Genomic DNA, 17,544 nt, shown 5'->3' with positions numbered 1-17,544 from the left:
GCAACAGTCAATAAGCATAAAATTAAATAACATGTATAAGACAATCTCATTTATAAATATGAATACAAAAATTAGATTGTTGAACTACATAAAACTGTTTATAAGTGATAAGTACTCCATAAATGTTAGGTATTGATTGCAAAGAGCTCTAAATATTAAGAATGAAAACAAAAGTACCCTACAGAAAAAGGAACAAGCCATATTAACAGACAATTTACAGATGCAATTGCAATGATCAGTTATACAAAAAGATTCTCCAAATGCAGTAGGAATCATCGAAATAAATTAACAGTGCAATATATTTTTACTTATCAGGCGAAATGAAAAAGCAGAAACATCTATTGCTGGTAAGAGAAGAGCGTATTCATACATTGCTGGTTAGAATATTAAATGCTAAATCCTTTTCATAAAGAAAAACCTACCAAAATTAAAACTAGGTATACCTTTTTGATACAGCAAATCTATTCCTTGGAATAGCTACTATAACAATAAAAGCATCAGTTATCTGAGGATGTATACACAAGATGTCCGTCGCAACATTATATAAAGTGGCAAATCTGTTCAAGTCCCTGCTTTCAGTTCTTTTGGGTCTATCTCCAGCAGTGGAATTTCTAGATCCTACTTAATTTTAATTAGTTTTTCTTATGCGGCCTGCTATTAGCTTCTAAGCTTTTTGACATTAGGGGCTCTGTTTTACTCTTCTTTATTCACAGCTGAGCACAGTGCCTGGACATAATAGAAATTGGATCTGAGGAGGGATTTTATGAGGAGAAAGAAATAGAGGAACAGTCTCCCTGCTGATATAGTGAGAAGGCTTATGAAAGTAGATAGAGGCAAGCCTACTGCTTGCTCTAAGTCTCTCCAGGATGTTCCCTATGGCAAGTCCAAACATAACTACTAGCAGTGATTCCCCCAGTATAGGTCTATTTCCTAAAAAAAAAAAATCACATCTACTCCATTTAAATAAGTGAATTTTCTACAATGTACAGTCTGATTATCACTTTCACTACAAGCACAACTATCTCTTTTGTGCTCTAAGTACATCAGTGCCTGACATAGAGCCAAAATGTATTTGTTGAATGAACGCATCAGTGATTCAACTGATAAATTTATAGTAGCTTTTCCATATGGAGGAGCTCCTTCCCTTACTACCACATAAGGAATCTCCAAATGAAATGTAGATGACAGTGCTTTCTTGTTCTTGAGTTATTAATCTCCCCTGGGATCTCTATGTTTTTCTTCCCTAATGAGTTCTAAAAACTTACTGTATTTTACTTTGTATAATTAAAACAAAAGTGTTACAGCAAATTATTATCTGCATGTGTAGGACAAATTTATGCGAACGCCCAGGAATTTGAAATACTCAATTATAGCATACTGAATTAGGGATGATTTGCATGGGATACTCCTGAAATTCAAATGTGCAACCAAAAGCATCTGCATTGCGGAAATAAGTAGACATGTAATATCTCATAATGGCAGTATCATCTTGACTTTCCTATACCAAATAAAGTCAAAGTCTTTCATGTCAACCAGCTTTGAGAGTTTCCATTTATCCACTCCTCAACTGAGCCTTACGGAAATGTCCATTTATATACAACTTCAGGATAACTTCTCTGTAAGGTCCATATGGTACCAAATCCTGATATCTAGTCTATTGTCTAGTTCAGTAATATCCTCTACTATTAAATATGTTTGAAATTAAACTATGGACTTGTATCTTGATCTTCCATCCTTGTTCAAATGATTCTACATTCTTTTCTGTATACTTTATTTGTTTTAAGCCAACACACTAATAGTATTTATATAGTTGGGGTACAAAAATAAATGTGAGTATTTGATTATCCATTGGACCTGAAAGTATATTTATATGAGGCATAATTGGGAGTGATTTGACAATTATACTGAAGGGCAGCCCTTTTATAACCACATCCACCTGCCCCACTCACCCCCTTCACTCTGATCTCTAACCTCTGGCATTTGCTACCCTGTTCTCCATTTCTATAACTTCATCTATTCAAAACTGTTAATGTTACCCTTTGAGATTGGCTTTGTTTTTTCACTTGGGGTAATTCCCATGAGATTCAATCAAGTTGCTGCTTGTATCCACAGTTTGTTCCTTTTCATCACAGAGTGGGATTGCATGGTGTAGATGCACCATGGCTTAAGTAACCAGTCATCCTTGAAGGGCATCTGGGCTCTTCTCCCAGATCACTGTTTTTGACTGTTATAAATAAAGCTGGTGTGAACACTTACACATAGGGTTTTGTAGAAATGTAAGTTTTCATTGTTTTGGGATAAATGCCCTGGATCCCAGTTGCTGGATTGCATGCTTAAGCACATGATGAGTTTTGCAAGAAAGTGCCAAAATGTTTTGCAGAGTACCTGTACTATTTACATTTTCCCCAGCACTGCATGAGTGATCCACTATGTCCATATCCTTATCAGCATTTGCTGTTGTCACTATTTTAAAATGTCAGCTATTATGATAAATGTATAGTGCTAGCTCATTGTGGTTATACTTTGCATTTTCCTAATGGCTAATAATGTTGAACATCTTTTCATGCACCCATTTGCCTGATGCTTACATTTAACCTGACTCCACGTAAAAATATCAGGAGCATAAAGGATAGGAGATAGGATTTGCCTTAAGAAAAATAAAACCTGGGGCACCTGGGTGGCGCAGTTGGTTAAGTGTCTGACTTGACTTCAGCTCAGGTCATGATCTCACGGTTGGTCATGAGATCCGGGCCCTCCATCGGGCTCTGCGCTGGAACTTGGCATGCAGCCTGCTTAAGATTCTCTCTCCCTTTGCCCCTCTCCTGCTCGTGCTTTCTCTCTCTCTCTCTCTCTCTCTCTCTCTCTCTCTCTCTCTCAATAAATCAATACAATAGAATAAAACCTTGCCAGATTTTGATTCCCAGTACAGGATTGAGAAAATTGAGTTTACCATAGCTCCATTATTTATTGGAGTTTTAATATGTTTCTAAAGCAACGACATTTTAGTCTAATGCAGCCACCCCTAATTATAATAGCCTTCCTCTAAGCAAGATTGAAGGACAGATGGAGTTTCTATTTATTGAGTTTCAATTTTCTATTAGGAAGCAAATCTTAATTTTAGTCATCCTTTATGAGTTATCATTGTTATACATTTTATTTGGAGATACTCTGATTGGCCTCTTTAATCTGCAGTAATCTATTTATATACTAAAAGTACATTCATTTCCTATCTCTTTGTAAATGTGTTCGGGGGCACTTGTTTGTGACAGAAAGTCCATTTACAAATGCATTTTGTTTCATTTTTGGATTATTTTTTAAAAGCTGTAATACTGTTTAGGCTCTGAAAATAGCTAAATGCAATTACCTTCGAGTTTTGTTTTCTTTCCAAATAGACATTTTGTCTCTTTCCTTCAAACGTTTTCCCTTTATCTTTAACAGGTTGATTTAGTGAATATTGGAAGCACTGACATAGTAGATGGAAATCACAAACTGACTCTTGGTTTGATTTGGAATATAATCCTCCACTGGCAGGTAAGCATCTTGATGACTTTCCTTTTTGGGTAAAATGTTGCTGATCTTCCTTTCATGTTTGCCCGTGTCCTGCAAAACAAACATGTATACCTCTAACAGAACAAAGCCCATCTCCAAAGTACTGCCTTTTAAATGGGCACAGTTAATGTCATTTGAGATGTGAAGGATCAGCAGATTATAAAACAGGTTCTAGAACACTCGCAGGAATATTTTTCTAAATTTTATTTCATTGTGTAGAGATGACACAAAAAAGAGAAGTTTCATCAATAGGTTAATAAAAATATTTTTCACTAATATGTGTCTTCTATAACTAACCTGTGAGCGAATCTACATAGTTTTATAAAAACTATTAACCACTACCAAATGAATGAGACTTTGCAAATCTTTTATTTCTCAATGTAAATTAATTCCAATAAAAGATTAGTTGGATACGATTATCTGTATTTATGTTATACATACATATATATGAGTTTATAATCTGATTTTGAAATTGATTATATTTTCTGAATGCCTATATTTTCTGATGCCTACATTTATTGGACCTCTGCAAAACAGATCAAAACTCATTTGGTTTAGTGAAAAGAGTATATATTTTTTCGGTCAGAGCAACGTGAACTTAAATTTCAACCTCTTCACTTACCATCTTATAGTGACATTGGGTATAATGCCATCTTTTCTGGGCCATAATTCCCTCACTGTTAAAATAGAAAAAATAATAATTAGCATGTGTATTTCTTACAGGACTAAATGAGAGAATATCTGTAAAGCACTCAGTAGAGTACACTCTTTTCACTACAGGTGTATCATAAATAATTTTGATTGCTTGGCATTTTCTGCTCACAATTTAAGAATCTGGAGGAAAATTGAGATGTCTGCTGTTTTTACTAGCAGTAATTAATTTTTCAAAAAACAACTTTTTTGATATGTCATTTATATATCATAGATTTACTCATTCTATGTATAAAATTCAAAGTGTACCAAACTGGTTTAGTTCTCCTGCCTAGTGCTTCTCAAATTATTTTGAGAAAGGAACAGCCCCCGCCCAATCCATCCAAGATTTGGGGATATTTACAGAGTTGTACAACTATCAAAACAATCTAAAACAATCTAATTTTAGCCCACTTCTACCAACCTAAAAGCAAATCTTATGTCTTTTCATAGTCATTCCCCACTCCAATCCCCAGCCCTGGGCAACCATTTATCTACTTTCTGTTCCTATATATCTGCCTTTTTGGAAATTTCATACTAGTGGAATCATATAATAAGTGTTCTTTTATATTTGGTTTCATTCACTGAACATAATCTTTGAGGTTCATATTTATTATTGTAGCAAGTATCACTACTTCATTTAGTAGGGTTGACTTAACTTGAATTGTACTTTGGTCCTGCTTAGAGTCAGTATGGAGACCAGAGGTGTACCTTTCCACCTCAGCAAATGAATTGATTCCCATATTGACCCAATTGACCCCCATATCTTTCTATTCTAAACACTCTGATCAGGCTCAATCCTGTTTCACAGCAATATGGGAAGAGATTGAAGACAGCATAGTGGATGACAACCGAAAACAGACCATAAGAACCTCAAATGAATCCAAGATTCCCAATTCTGGGCCTTTTCCATATAGGGATGGTATCAAATAGAACCAGCGAGGCAACACAGGGCCCCTCACCAAACTGGTTTACTTCTCTTGCTCAGAACTTCACAAACTTACCTTGAGGAAAGTAAATTTTTCCCCCTCTTTTCCATTGTATGCATATTATAGTAAAACTGAAGCATTATAAAAATGAAATAAAAAGACACCCCAAACCCACGCCATTTTATCATTAAACTCAAAAGACATACGTAGGACCTGTAAAATTATTACAGAAATTTCTAATGGACTATCGATTGTATAGACATAACTGGTTGTATCAATTGATACATTGGTACAAATGGTTCATGGAGGGACCCCAGCTCGCAAAAGACACTTTAAGTTGCACAAGAGCATATGTTGGTCGTGACAAAGCCAGCAGAAGAAGTGAGGCATGCACGGAGACCCAAATGGCTATTTCAATTGTATTTTTCATCCAAACTGTCTCTCATATGATTTCACTTTCTTATCTTCTCAAAACCCTTTCCAACTGCATCTGAACTCACTCCAAGATAGAGTTTCACAACTACCCTTATACCTTTTTCAATTGTTTGTGATTTTGTGCAGTTTTTTTTTTATTATTAGCATGTGGAGGGTCTTTCACACTCTGGAATACCAAAAGGAGTGCTTTTGCAGTCTTTCCTCATCTCAGACCTCTCTTACAGTCTGTTGTCTTGCGTTTATGTCTTTGAATCACTGTACCGTTGTGATTGCAAGGATGTAGACTCTTCTCAGCCTCTGCCTCCTTATCTTCTCTGTCTTCTTTTTTTCAACGTTTATTTATTTTTGGGACAGAGAGAGACAGAGCATGAATGGGGGAGGGGCAGAGAGAGAGAGGGAGACACAGAATCGGAAACAGGCTCCAGGCTCCGAGCCATCAGCCCAGAGCCCGACGCGGGGCTCGAACTCACAGACCGCGAGATCGTGACCTGGCTGAAGTCGGACGCTCAACCGACTGCGCCACCCAGGAGCCCCTCTTCTCTGTCTTCTATCACCCTGCTTGGTTCTCTTAAAACTTCTAAACTCACTTCCAAAAAAATTCCTCCTGCTCAATACTCCTCATCATAACCCAATGAATCCCAGAAGGTATTTTCACAGAGAGTATATATTTGCCTTCCTGTTAAGTCGTCACAAAAGCCATTGAATATCAGCAGAGATCAAAGGACACTCTGGCCAACCTAATGTACTTTCCTGGTCTATCAGATTGAGAATGGCATTAAGAGATGGAAAGATGTGAATCTTTTGTTCCAGTGCCACATACTATGTTATTAATAGTGCCATGGAGGACTTCCCTTTGAACTTGTAAAAGCTGAGGAATGCTTACCGTGTGTCTCCTGTCACTGTTTTTCCAGTTTCCATGTAAATAAAATCATTAGCCTGAAAATAATTGAGGAAAAATATATTATTCCTCAATAGTATATTGAGGAATAAGCACCATTGAACAAACTTGCGAAGTAGACATATGCCACATGTTTGGCATCCTTTCTTCCTTTTTTCAAGATTAAAAAAAATTAGTTATTTTAGAGAGGGAGAGAGAGAGTGAGTGGGGGAAAGGCAGAGAGAGAAGGAGACACAGAATCCGAAGCAGGCTCCAGGCTAAGAGCCGTCAGCACAGAGCCCAATGCGGGGCTTGAACCCACGGACCAGACCATGAGATCATGACCTGAGCTGAAGTCGGACGCTTCACTGAATGAGCCACCCAGGGGCCCCTTCCTTCTTTTTAAAGTGCAAACCTTTCTTTGTAGGGTGGTTAGCTGAGTTCTGATAACCAGCTGGAGATACAAACATATCTTGCTAACAGTGGTGTGCTCTCAGAGGTCATGTCCCCACCTTTGCTGGCTAAGTCAAAGGAAAAACTCAAATCCAGGGCGACTTTAGCCTGCAGTATTTATTTACTATTTGAACATCATACAGGAGAAAGATGGTTTTGGCACTGAAGAAAGCCCTTGCTGTAAACTCCTGCCTCCCTAATGCTCTGTGTGCAAGACAGGTCTTGCTCTGGTCCTCACACACACCATCCTTCCCTTGTAAAAGACTGTCCCTACCCCTTTTTACTCTCGCTCCTCCACTCTAACTCCTTTTGGTCACAGGATGGATTCTGGGAAGGAAGCACTGAATTCAGCAGGCGGGACATTAATTAAGGCATGCTTTGGGGACCTGCACCTGAGGAAGGGAGAAGGTAACCAGAGCGAGAAGAGCTGGAGGTGTGATACACACCCAGCCACAGTTGTATTGCACCCCATGTGGAACTGGGAGCTGGAAGAATCCTTGAGTGTCGCTCTGCGTGAGGCTGACATGGCTAAGCATTTAAACCATTTCTCTTCAGCAGTCACTAGATGCGGGCTGCCCTAGGAAGGGCTTGACCTTAGGTGACAGGACTCTCCAACATCAGGTAGTCCCTGAGAGGACTCACAGATGGAGCAAGGAGCCTTTCTTTGAAGGACACTCTTGGTGGTGCACCTCCATGCCTGTCATAGCTTCTTTGCCCAGTTAACTCCTACTCATTTTTTGAAACCACTGCTCCATGACATTTCAACTTGTTCCTTTTGAAAACAGATGTATAGCTATATGCGCACACACACACACACACACACACACACACACACACACATTTGTTTAAATTGATTTTCTCTCTTAGGGACTGTTAAGTCCTAAGGGTGGGAAAGTTTTCTCCTTTAAGACTCACCTTTGGACCAGCTCAGTGTCTGAAGGTTGGTCCTTAATAAAGATTTCTGGGTAATTGTTTTTTATGTAGGAAAAGAACTGATTATCTCACATTGACCTTTATTATTATTTTTTTCTTAGCAACATTTGCACCCAAGTAGAAGCAATACCAGTGGGGCTGAGACTGATAAGCTGAATTAATGACATAATGATGCTAAAGGAGTTTTGGTTGGAATACTGTGTTGTCCTGTAACATTTTGTGCATAGAGGGCAGCCTGGCCAAGCGCTTTCCAAATGGATCCCATTCATCATGGGAGGGTTGCCTGATCAGTGCAAATCACCACCACTGAGCTGGTAGGTGCCGAATCCAATGGTGGTTCAGCATAGGACACAGAGTACATGTCTTGCAATCACTTTACATGGAGGTTGTGCACTTGATAACTTCAGAATATGGTGAGAAAAATGATACATCTTATATAACTCTTTGACCTATTTACTCGCTGAGTAACTGACTAAATAAGCAGGTCAGGATGGAATTAAGAAAACTGGATAATCTGCCTCTAAATAATAGATTTAGCTATCAAGGGACAGTGATAAATATATGCAAAGATCTCACATCTTCACATCATTACCACATTTACAAAGCATCATCTCAAATCCTTTTCAAGTATTTTAAAGTGAGATGTAGCAGTCTGTCCTAAAATTTGCATCGACTCTTTCATAAAAAGATGACTAACATTGGAGATGTTAAAATATGTATTTTCCCCTGAGGCCTTGGTTAACTTCTACATGGATGAGGAAGCAAAATAAAATGTCATATTTAGAATACACAATAAATATTCATCATCTGATCACATGTTGGTAGTGTATGGACCTTATGCTTTCCAAAAGGAAAGCCCTTGGTGGTAAAAACTAATCACATTTACTTAGATACTTCCTTCAGGTATATAAGGGGCCTGACTTATATTTAAAAAGTTGCCTCATAATTATGCCTTTACTACGCTATGTAGACAGTTTGTTCTATAATGTGGTGTCACCGCATTCTTGAAATCTAGAGAAATGTTTAGAATGGATTTCTGCATGAGACGAGTTAGAGGAAGGAAGCAATGAAATACGACAACCCGCTGAACGGCATTTGCACAAAGCCATGGCAAGAATCAAATGTACAGGAACTAATAAAAATAAACCAGGAATCTGGCCTTTTTCTCCTCCGTGGTCTGGGTTTCCACTTCCCTTCCGGCTTCTGGGAGAGAGGGAGGGAGGCGGAGCTTCGGCTCTTGCAGCCAGCCACCTTGTGGCCCACCGACCTTGACCCTGACCAAAAAAAAAACCGGCCCGGGAACCTGGTGACCTTCCGGCTCCGCCCTCACGCCTGCGTGCTGTATCTGCTCGCTCAAAGGCTGCCTCCTGCTGGCGGGGTCGAGCTGTCCTTTGTCATCTTTGCTGTGTGGCCTCCTCAGCAGCTGCCTTCCTGCCCGCTCACCTGCGGGACTCGTGCTGGCCGTCTTCTGCTTCGCCCAGGGCCTGCTGCCGAACAACAGTGGTAGGACATGCGCTGGCTCACGGTGGACTTCCGACGCCATGTCAGGGCCGTTCTCGTCTACCTCGCCGTCTCCATTGCAGCTGTCGCCAATTCCTCAGACTTGGCCCTCAGACGGGGTCCCTGGCGTCTTTACCATCATCGTGCTTGCGAGGGACTTCTACGTGACCTTTAACGAGGCGGCCAAATTCCTCGCACCGGGAGACTCTGCAGGCGACAGCCAACAAGGCATCGGAAGAAAGGGCTGACGCCGTCTGACTGAAGGCCTGCCAGTGCCCGGGCTACCCGCGCCACACGGGTCATTACTCCTGCCCACTGTGACTGGAGTGTGGCCAGGGGACACCGTGTGCTGGGACGGGGGCCGTGACTTCGCCAGGAGCAGCGGTGGAAGTTGCCGACAGAGCGGCCGGCCCTCAGCCCTACGGCGCCACCCACCCGCTCTGCGTCCGAGGGCCTCTTGAACGCTCAGCCCCTTCTCTCCACGTCTGCCCCGCAGCCCGAAGCCCTTAACCTCTCTGGCAAAAAGGAGCACGAGGGGACAAAGCAGACGGAACCTTGTCACCCCCATCACAGGCAGCGCTTCTTGATGTAGGGGGAGGGAGAGTGGGGGTTTGAGGACAAATCGCTTTACTTGTTTTCGTCTGCATTTGGCGCCCCTTGCTCGTGCCGGGTGCCTTGTCGAGAATGATCCTTCCAAGATTCTTTTGTTCAAGGAGTACCGGGTCCCTCTTCGTTCTTGAGGCAGGAAGAAAAGTGACTTTGCCCTGTCATCTAGGAGAGAGTAGGTCTTGGTGACCGTAAGTGACACCTCGCATTTTTGGAGACCACATCTGCTTCAGGTGACATGACTCTTCCAAGACAGTTTGAAAGAAAAGCTCATAGATTAGCTTACCAGGTCCAAAATATCAAGAAATAACCGTGAAATAACAGTGACAGCATCCTGGGTGGCCCAGACAAACACTATTTTCCTGGGGGCCACCAGCACTCTGCTTCTAGACACCGGGCCAGGTCTCTTACCACCTCTGGGGAGGTAAGATGTGTATTCTGTGTTCACCTCAGGACCTCTACAGTGTATGTATCTTCAGTGGGATTTTGTGACACGGTTTTTAATACTAAAGCGGCTTCTTCAGTGTCATTTCCTGTGACCCAAGAGGCCTCATAAACGAGCCAAGGTTTTGGACCCATGTTTTGGGTGTTTGTAACTTTTGTTCTTCTCTTGCATGTGAATCTATTTCCTGAAAAAAAAAGCTTTAACAAATGAAGCCAGACTGACTACAAAACAAAGACAAAACAAAACCCAAGGCAATACATTCACAGCTTTTAGGGATAAATACTTTTACTTCTGTTGATTTTTCTTGTTATTTATTTTATTTTATTTATTTTTTTTTTAATTTTTTTTTCAACGTTTATTTATTTTTGGGACAGAGAGAGACAGAGCATGAACGGGGGAGGGGCAGAGAGAGAGGGAGACACAGAATCGGAAACAGGCTCCAGGCTCCGAGCCATCAGCCCAGAGCCTGATGCGGGGCTCGAACTCACGGACTGCGAGATCGCGACCTGGTTGAAGTCGGACGCTTAACCGACTGCGCCACCCAGGCGCCCCTGTTATTTATTTTAAAAAGGCAAACTCATTTATTCTGTTCTGTTTTTCATTTTGGTCAGTACACATGATTTGCATCATTTTAAGTTATGTTATAAACCTAGGGATTTTATTTTAGTATAGCTGTCCTTTGATTGTTAAAACAGCCTTGTATGTATAAAAACCAGAGGCCTAAAAAGGTTAAATGGCCCAATTAACACAATTTGTTAATAGCAGAGGCAAAATTTGAACCTAGGTTTAAAGAAAGTAAACTCATTCTCTTAGCCACTGTGCCATTCTTTCTTTCTTAAAGCCACTAATATGGGTACCTGCGTGGCTCAGTCAGTTAAGTGTCTGACTTCAGCTCAGGTCGTGATTTCCCGGTTCGTGAGCTCCAGCCGCACATCAGGCGCTCTCCTGTCAGCACGGAGCCCGCTTCAGATCCTCTGTCTCTCTGCCCCTCCCTTGCTTGCACTGTCTGTCTCTCAAAATAAATAAATAAACTTAAAAAAAAAAAAGCCAGTAATCTTATTTTAGGCCTTTGGTCGATAACAAATCTGATGTTTTTGTACACTCTTCTCTAGCATATCCACTGAAAGAAGATGAGCAATTCGAAAAGCACAAAATTAATAGTTTAACGTGGCAGAATCTGGGAGTGATATTAAACGTGTGCAATAAATGGCGTATCGTGACACCAACCAATAAGAACACATTCCTAACTAATTAGAATGGACTCTGTCCTGGTAGAATCTATTATTCCTCACTACTAATTGACCCTAAAATTCCTATTATTTTTGAAGATTAGGACATTTACATTTAAGTTTGTGTGGCTCTTGTTCAGGGAATGCATTTTCTCATGAAAATTTCTTTCCACACATAGGTCAAAAATGTAATGAAAAATATCATGGCTGGATTGCAACAAACCAACAGTGAAAAGATTCTCCTGAGCTGGGTCCGACAATCAACTCGTAATTATCCACAGGTTAATGTCATTAACTTCACCACCAGCTGGTCTGATGGTCTGGCTTTAAATGCTCTCATCCACAGTCATAGGTAAGGCGACTACTGAGATACTAATTTTTGTAAGTATTGATTTAGAGACTTAAATCTTTTTCTCCAGTGCCGTTCTGGCTCATTTCCTACTATTTAACATGTTTATATGTTAAATGTATTTAATCATATTGATCTGGCTCTCCATTGGAATGCCCTAAATAAGAAGAGTCTGTTTTTTATGTGATATGTCATTTAATGGTTGAAATATTAAAATACAGGAGCGTGAATACGGTTGCAGGAGGGGGCCAACATGTTTGAAGTTGGGACTCTGCCGGAAAATCAAGGTTGTATTCTAAATTCGCTAAGAATGGAGTTGGTCTTTTTACACAAATAATTGTTAGTATGGGCCAAAACTTCAGAGCTAGAATGGTTCCAAATCTCATGTGAATGGCTGTAGTAAAATTAATTACTATCATCGGATTAATAATGTGAAAAAGTAACATTTCTCTTGTCAGATATACACTTAGATAGCAAATACATAAGGCTCTGTGTATTTGTGTGTGTGTGTGTGTGTGTGTGTGTTTTAATTTTGAGGTTGAAAGAGGCTTTGAGCATCTTAGCAACCAAGGCAAAGAGCAGACCACAATTCCATGACTCAGTGTTGAGAATATCAAAAGAAACAATTGCTCTGGAACAGCAGAGCAATTGCTGGAAAGCATGAGAGAGTTGTGTGGGTCATCATAAAAAGAACTCATTGTGTTATAGTGAATCAAATACTCTTAACTGTATTCCAAACACTATTACGTTTTCTAAGATAACAGTTTGCTTTTTCTTGTATCAAGATGCTTACTAAAGGAATTATTAACGGTTCAAGAAGAAGCAAAACAACGTGGTAAATACATATAAATAATGCATTCGTATGTATGTAAAATATAAATATATATATATATCTTACGTATAACACATTGAGTGCAAAGGATATCTACTTTGGTTTTCCTATTACCCATCTCTTTTATCTGGCCCAATCCCCAGGGTCAAATACATTCCCTTATTAACCGTGTTTGAAATGCCACTGGACTGCATCTGCCCTGATTTTCAATGCAGCTTATCTTTTCTCACTTTGATCTTTCTTTTCTTGACGAGCCTCCCATTTCCCTATGCTGATCTTGTTTCTAGAAAAGTCCAGAATATAAATTTTCTTCATGGTAAAGCTCCATCCAAGAACAAATGCTCTCTCAATAAGCATCTTTGTCAGGTGTTGTGCTCCAGCTGGATTTAATTAACCCCATCCAGACTGGGTTTCCAGGTGAATGACTCAGCAACCCGATTTTCAAAAGGAGGCAAACTCACACTCATTTGGCATGTTAAGCAGTGTTAACATGTTGTTTTTCCTAAGTATGACACGAAGAAAAATGTTGCATAGCTTCGATACAGCTAGATGAGAAGGGATAGAGGCATTCATACTGCATTATAAATCAGTGCTGATTTATGCAGCCACATGCTTCACAGTAAGGGCCTGAACATATTGATCTTGCTGTTCATGTACACGTTGGCAAATGAACAGAAATACCGAGGATCAGGTTATGTGGTCCTTGTTGGCTCTTTAGCATTTTCTTTTCAAGTGGAAGACTTCAGTCCTGTCAGCATGTTCACACACTACATTTGTTAATATTATATGTCATGATTTCTGAATACATTTGTAATACAGTAAACATTTCCAGATTGCCCTGCAGCATCTGTCCCTGGCCCACTCTTTCTTTCTCAAAATATCATTTATATATTCTCTCTTGTCATAGTGAATGAATCATCAGTAACTACCTTTTCATACATAACATAGTTATTTTTCAAGAGGTTTTCACAGTTGATAATGCCCTTTCATGAATCATCTGTCTTCTTTTTGTCTTTGACAGATGTTCATATTGTTTATCTAAAGAAAAAAATGGTTGAAATTTCTGTTCCAAGGTGATTGTCTTTGGTACACTTAGAAATGTCATGAGGTGTTCTGATTTCAATAATTGAGTGACTAAGCTATATACAAGAAAGGCATGCACTTAATAAAGAGCATAGGGATTGACAAAGAGCCTTGCAAAAGGTTAGGATATTGCTTGCCTTATATCTATTTAAGGCTAAATTTTATCTGAATATGTAGGAAATGAGAAGTATTATATTAAAACACAGAGTCCACTACAGTGCAGTTAAGTGGAGGCCAGACTCTACTTTTGTGGGAATACTGAATGGTAATTCATTAGAAATAGCTCAGAATATACATATAAGTTGCTGTAAGTATGATGTTACAATTACATTTTCTTCCTAATCCATCATTTTAATTTATTACCAAAGAAGTAACATAGGACGTAGTTAAAAAAAAAAAATCAGACATGGTGGGGGGCACAGGAAAACAAAACAAAACAAAATGTGTCTTCGTGACCCCAACCCCACCCAGTCACCCTCCATTTCCTGGAAGTGGTTCCTGTCAGCAACTTTTATCTTTCTGATGGTTTTCATAATTACATGTTTCATTTCCTGATTAATGTCTGATAGGAGATGGATTTGCTTCTTAATGCGAAGTCCACAAATATTATCTCTTATCCCTGTTTCCTAATTTGATTACTACAATATAATCATTTCATTCTTAAAATTGTTGCCTGCGATACTTTAAGTGGTATTGGTGTACCTTTTTTCATCAAGTTTATAATTTTTTTTTCAAATTTTATTTTTAAGTAATCTCTACATCCAGTGTGGGGCTCAAAGTCACAACCCCAAGATCACGAGTCACATGTTCCTCTGACTGAGCCAGCCAGGCGCCCCTTGTTTCATCAAGTTTAGACAACGGGGTGCCTGGGTGCTCAGTCGGTTGAGCAGCCGACTTTGGCTCAGGTCATGATCTCGCGGTCCGTGAGTTCGAGCCCCGCGTCGGGCTCTGTGCTGACAGCTCAGAGCCTGGAGCCTGTTTCGGATTCTGTGTCTCCCTCTCTCTGACCCTCCCCCATTCATGCTCTGTCTCAAAAATAAACGTTAAAAAAATTTTTTTTTAAAGTTTAGACAAGATTTGTTGAGTACCTGATACAGAAGATCACACTCTGTTCTCTCCACCTTCCATTTTGTTATAGTATTCTTAAAAAATATTTTCTGAATATAGTTCATACACAATGTTACATTAGTTTCAGGTGTACAAAATAGTGATCCCACAACTCATACTATACTCACCACAAGTGTAGGTACCATCTGTCACCATATAACGTGATTACAATATCATTGATGATATTCCCCCGACTGTGCTTTTTATTTCCATGACTTACTCATTCCATAAGTGGAAGCCTGTTTTTCTCATTCCCCTTTGCCCGTCCTACCCACCACCCTCCTGTTTCATTATTTTTCCATCAACAGTGTTTGTAACATTTACAAATATAAGTTATAGGTGTTCTTGGCATGAGCCTATAAATTGAAAATGCAGTATTGTTATTTCATACATACAATTAACTTTAGAACTAAGTAATACTTCGTTAGTAATAGTATCAAAGTGTAATACTTCATTAGTAATAGTGTCAAAGTAATTTGATACTATAATTAGTCCCATTGCACATAATGGGAAACTGAGGCACAAAGAGGTTGCATTATTTGCCTAAGACCGTTTGGCTAATATGCGGTAGAGCCAGAATTTGCATTTACAGAGGACTCTGCTTATCTACTGGGCTTTGTTATCTTACTCAAGATGTTCATTTCCTCAAAAGGTTGGTAATCCTTGGTTACACGTTCTTATCTATGAGTTCAGGTCTGGGTTAGCATGGGAAGGTGTGCGGCTTTCTTCTGCATTTGCTTAGTCTTACAATTCTTTATGCATTTGGAGATCATAGTTGCTTACAATGTTAATTGTAATGATGAATTTTAATCATTTAAAACAGATTAATCTTACTACTAGAGGGGACCTCCAAGGACATTCAGTACATTTCCTTCTTTTTTAAATGAACACACTGAGGCTCAAATAGGTGATTAGTTCATGACCAAGAGGAGAAGGGGATGAAGGAAAAAAGGGTTAGAATGAGGAAGCAGTTCTGTTTTTTCATTATACTCATTTAACTCTGTTGACTGTACTGTAGGTGAGAAAACTAGTCTCTCACACTCTCCTACCTATATTCTTTTCCACTTGGATTGCTGAAGGATGGAGAAAAGAAGGTGGAGCAGAGATTTCAGAGTGAAGTTAAAACTTCTGCAAATAGTATAGAATTTATGATTTCTCTTTTGAAAAGAACGGAGATGTTTCTTTTAAATCTTTTACTTTCTTGTGTAATACGATGATCACCTACACACTGAACAATCATCCAAAGAAACGGAACCTCTGTAGCAACGTACACCTCACTCTGTGTTCCTGTTCACCTCATTTCTGTCCATAGCCCCTGGGTAACAATGTGATGAAGGAAATACTGGTCGAGAGAGAGACAGAGTGAGTGCAGGGGAGGGGCAGAGAGAGGGAGACACAGAACCCGCAGCAGGCTCCAGGCTCCGAGCTGTCAGCCCAGAGCCCGATGTAGGGCTCGAACCCACGGACCGTGAGATCACGACCTGAGCCGAAATTGGACGCTTAACCGACTGAGCCACCCAGGCGCCCCTATCATTGTTATTTCTTATAGTCTTTCCACACTCGAGTAAGCTCGCAGGTTATACAAATTTCAGGTTTTCAAGTATTACAGCTTTTTTGGGTAACATGGAGTAGAGAGGGCAGGTTAGACTTGGTAAGAAGTGAACAAAATTCTGGTAAGTTAATCAGGGTAGCATCAAGAAAGGAAAAGGAAATGCGAGTCCAATGAGAGAGTTGTCTGTTTATTTTCATTTATGGTTTTTGAAAATAACAGCTAAGCCCATCCTTATAATTTCCTACCTTGTAGAGCGTGAGTTCTGAGGCAGGAGTCCATTGACAGACCCCATTGTCTTAAAATTCTATATAAAGTATGTTTAAAGATACGGACAGGTTTTTGTATAGATACACGTTTTCTAGTGCTCATCAGATTTTCAAAGGTGTCTGTGATCCAGAAAAGGTGAAGAATCAGTTGACGAGTGGTTTCCAATGTTGTAGGGGTAAATGGTAATTCCTTCAACGGCCAAGACCTTTCTCAACCTCCTCCCAGTCCCCCTTCCTAACCCCGTCTCCCACTGCTTCTCGATGGTAAAGATCTCTCTGTGGAGGCAAGCCTGTGAGTTTTGACCAAATAAGCACATTCTGCTTTTTTCCTGGTGTAAGAAGTTTGATTTTTTAAATATCATTACAACTCAGAATTCTATTCTCAAAAACTTCTTAAATCTCGTTGCAAACCATGATTGAAGATTCCCTTAAGCCTCAAAAATTTCTTGACCTCTTCAGATTTTAGAAAACCTTTTCTATTTTTCACATTTACAATGTATTTTAACTTATTATGATGTGGGTATTTTTTTCCTTATTAGGTTTTAAGCCCTTAAAGGATAAGAATTCCCTCTCATACTCCTTTTTGTTTTCTCTATTATTAAGTAAATTGATATTCTTATAGTATATTGTCATCCATTTGCTGCTTCCATGTCAACGAAATTTATCGAATCAACAAATATTTAGTCAACAAGTATTTATTGACCATCTC

General features: G+C 39.6%; 1 protein-coding gene across 2 annotated transcripts in view; it reads left to right on the top strand.

The window, feature by feature from the left end:
- Nucleotides 1–11,825: 11,825 nt before the first annotated feature.
- DMD (dystrophin) overlaps nt 11,826–17,544 on the top strand; it is a 1,630,689-nt gene continuing 1,624,970 nt past the window's right edge. For both annotated transcript variants that reach the window (XM_047076051.1, XM_047076052.1), the window contains exon 1: nt 11,826–11,998. In XM_047076051.1, the coding sequence (XP_046932007.1) occupies nt 11,838–11,998 (161 nt within the window). In that variant the 5' untranslated portion in view covers nt 11,826–11,837. The remainder of the gene's footprint in view (nt 11,999–17,544) is intronic.

This window comes from Lynx rufus, unplaced genomic scaffold (genome assembly GCF_022079265.1).
Source record: "Lynx rufus isolate CCGP_SWC_20201006 ecotype Redwood Valley unplaced genomic scaffold, mLynRuf1.p SCAF_14, whole genome shotgun sequence".
Classification (NCBI taxonomy): Eukaryota; Metazoa; Chordata; class Mammalia; order Carnivora; family Felidae; genus Lynx; species Lynx rufus.
Note: the sequence above shows the minus strand (reverse complement) of the source record. Positions and strands in the feature narration are given on the sequence as shown.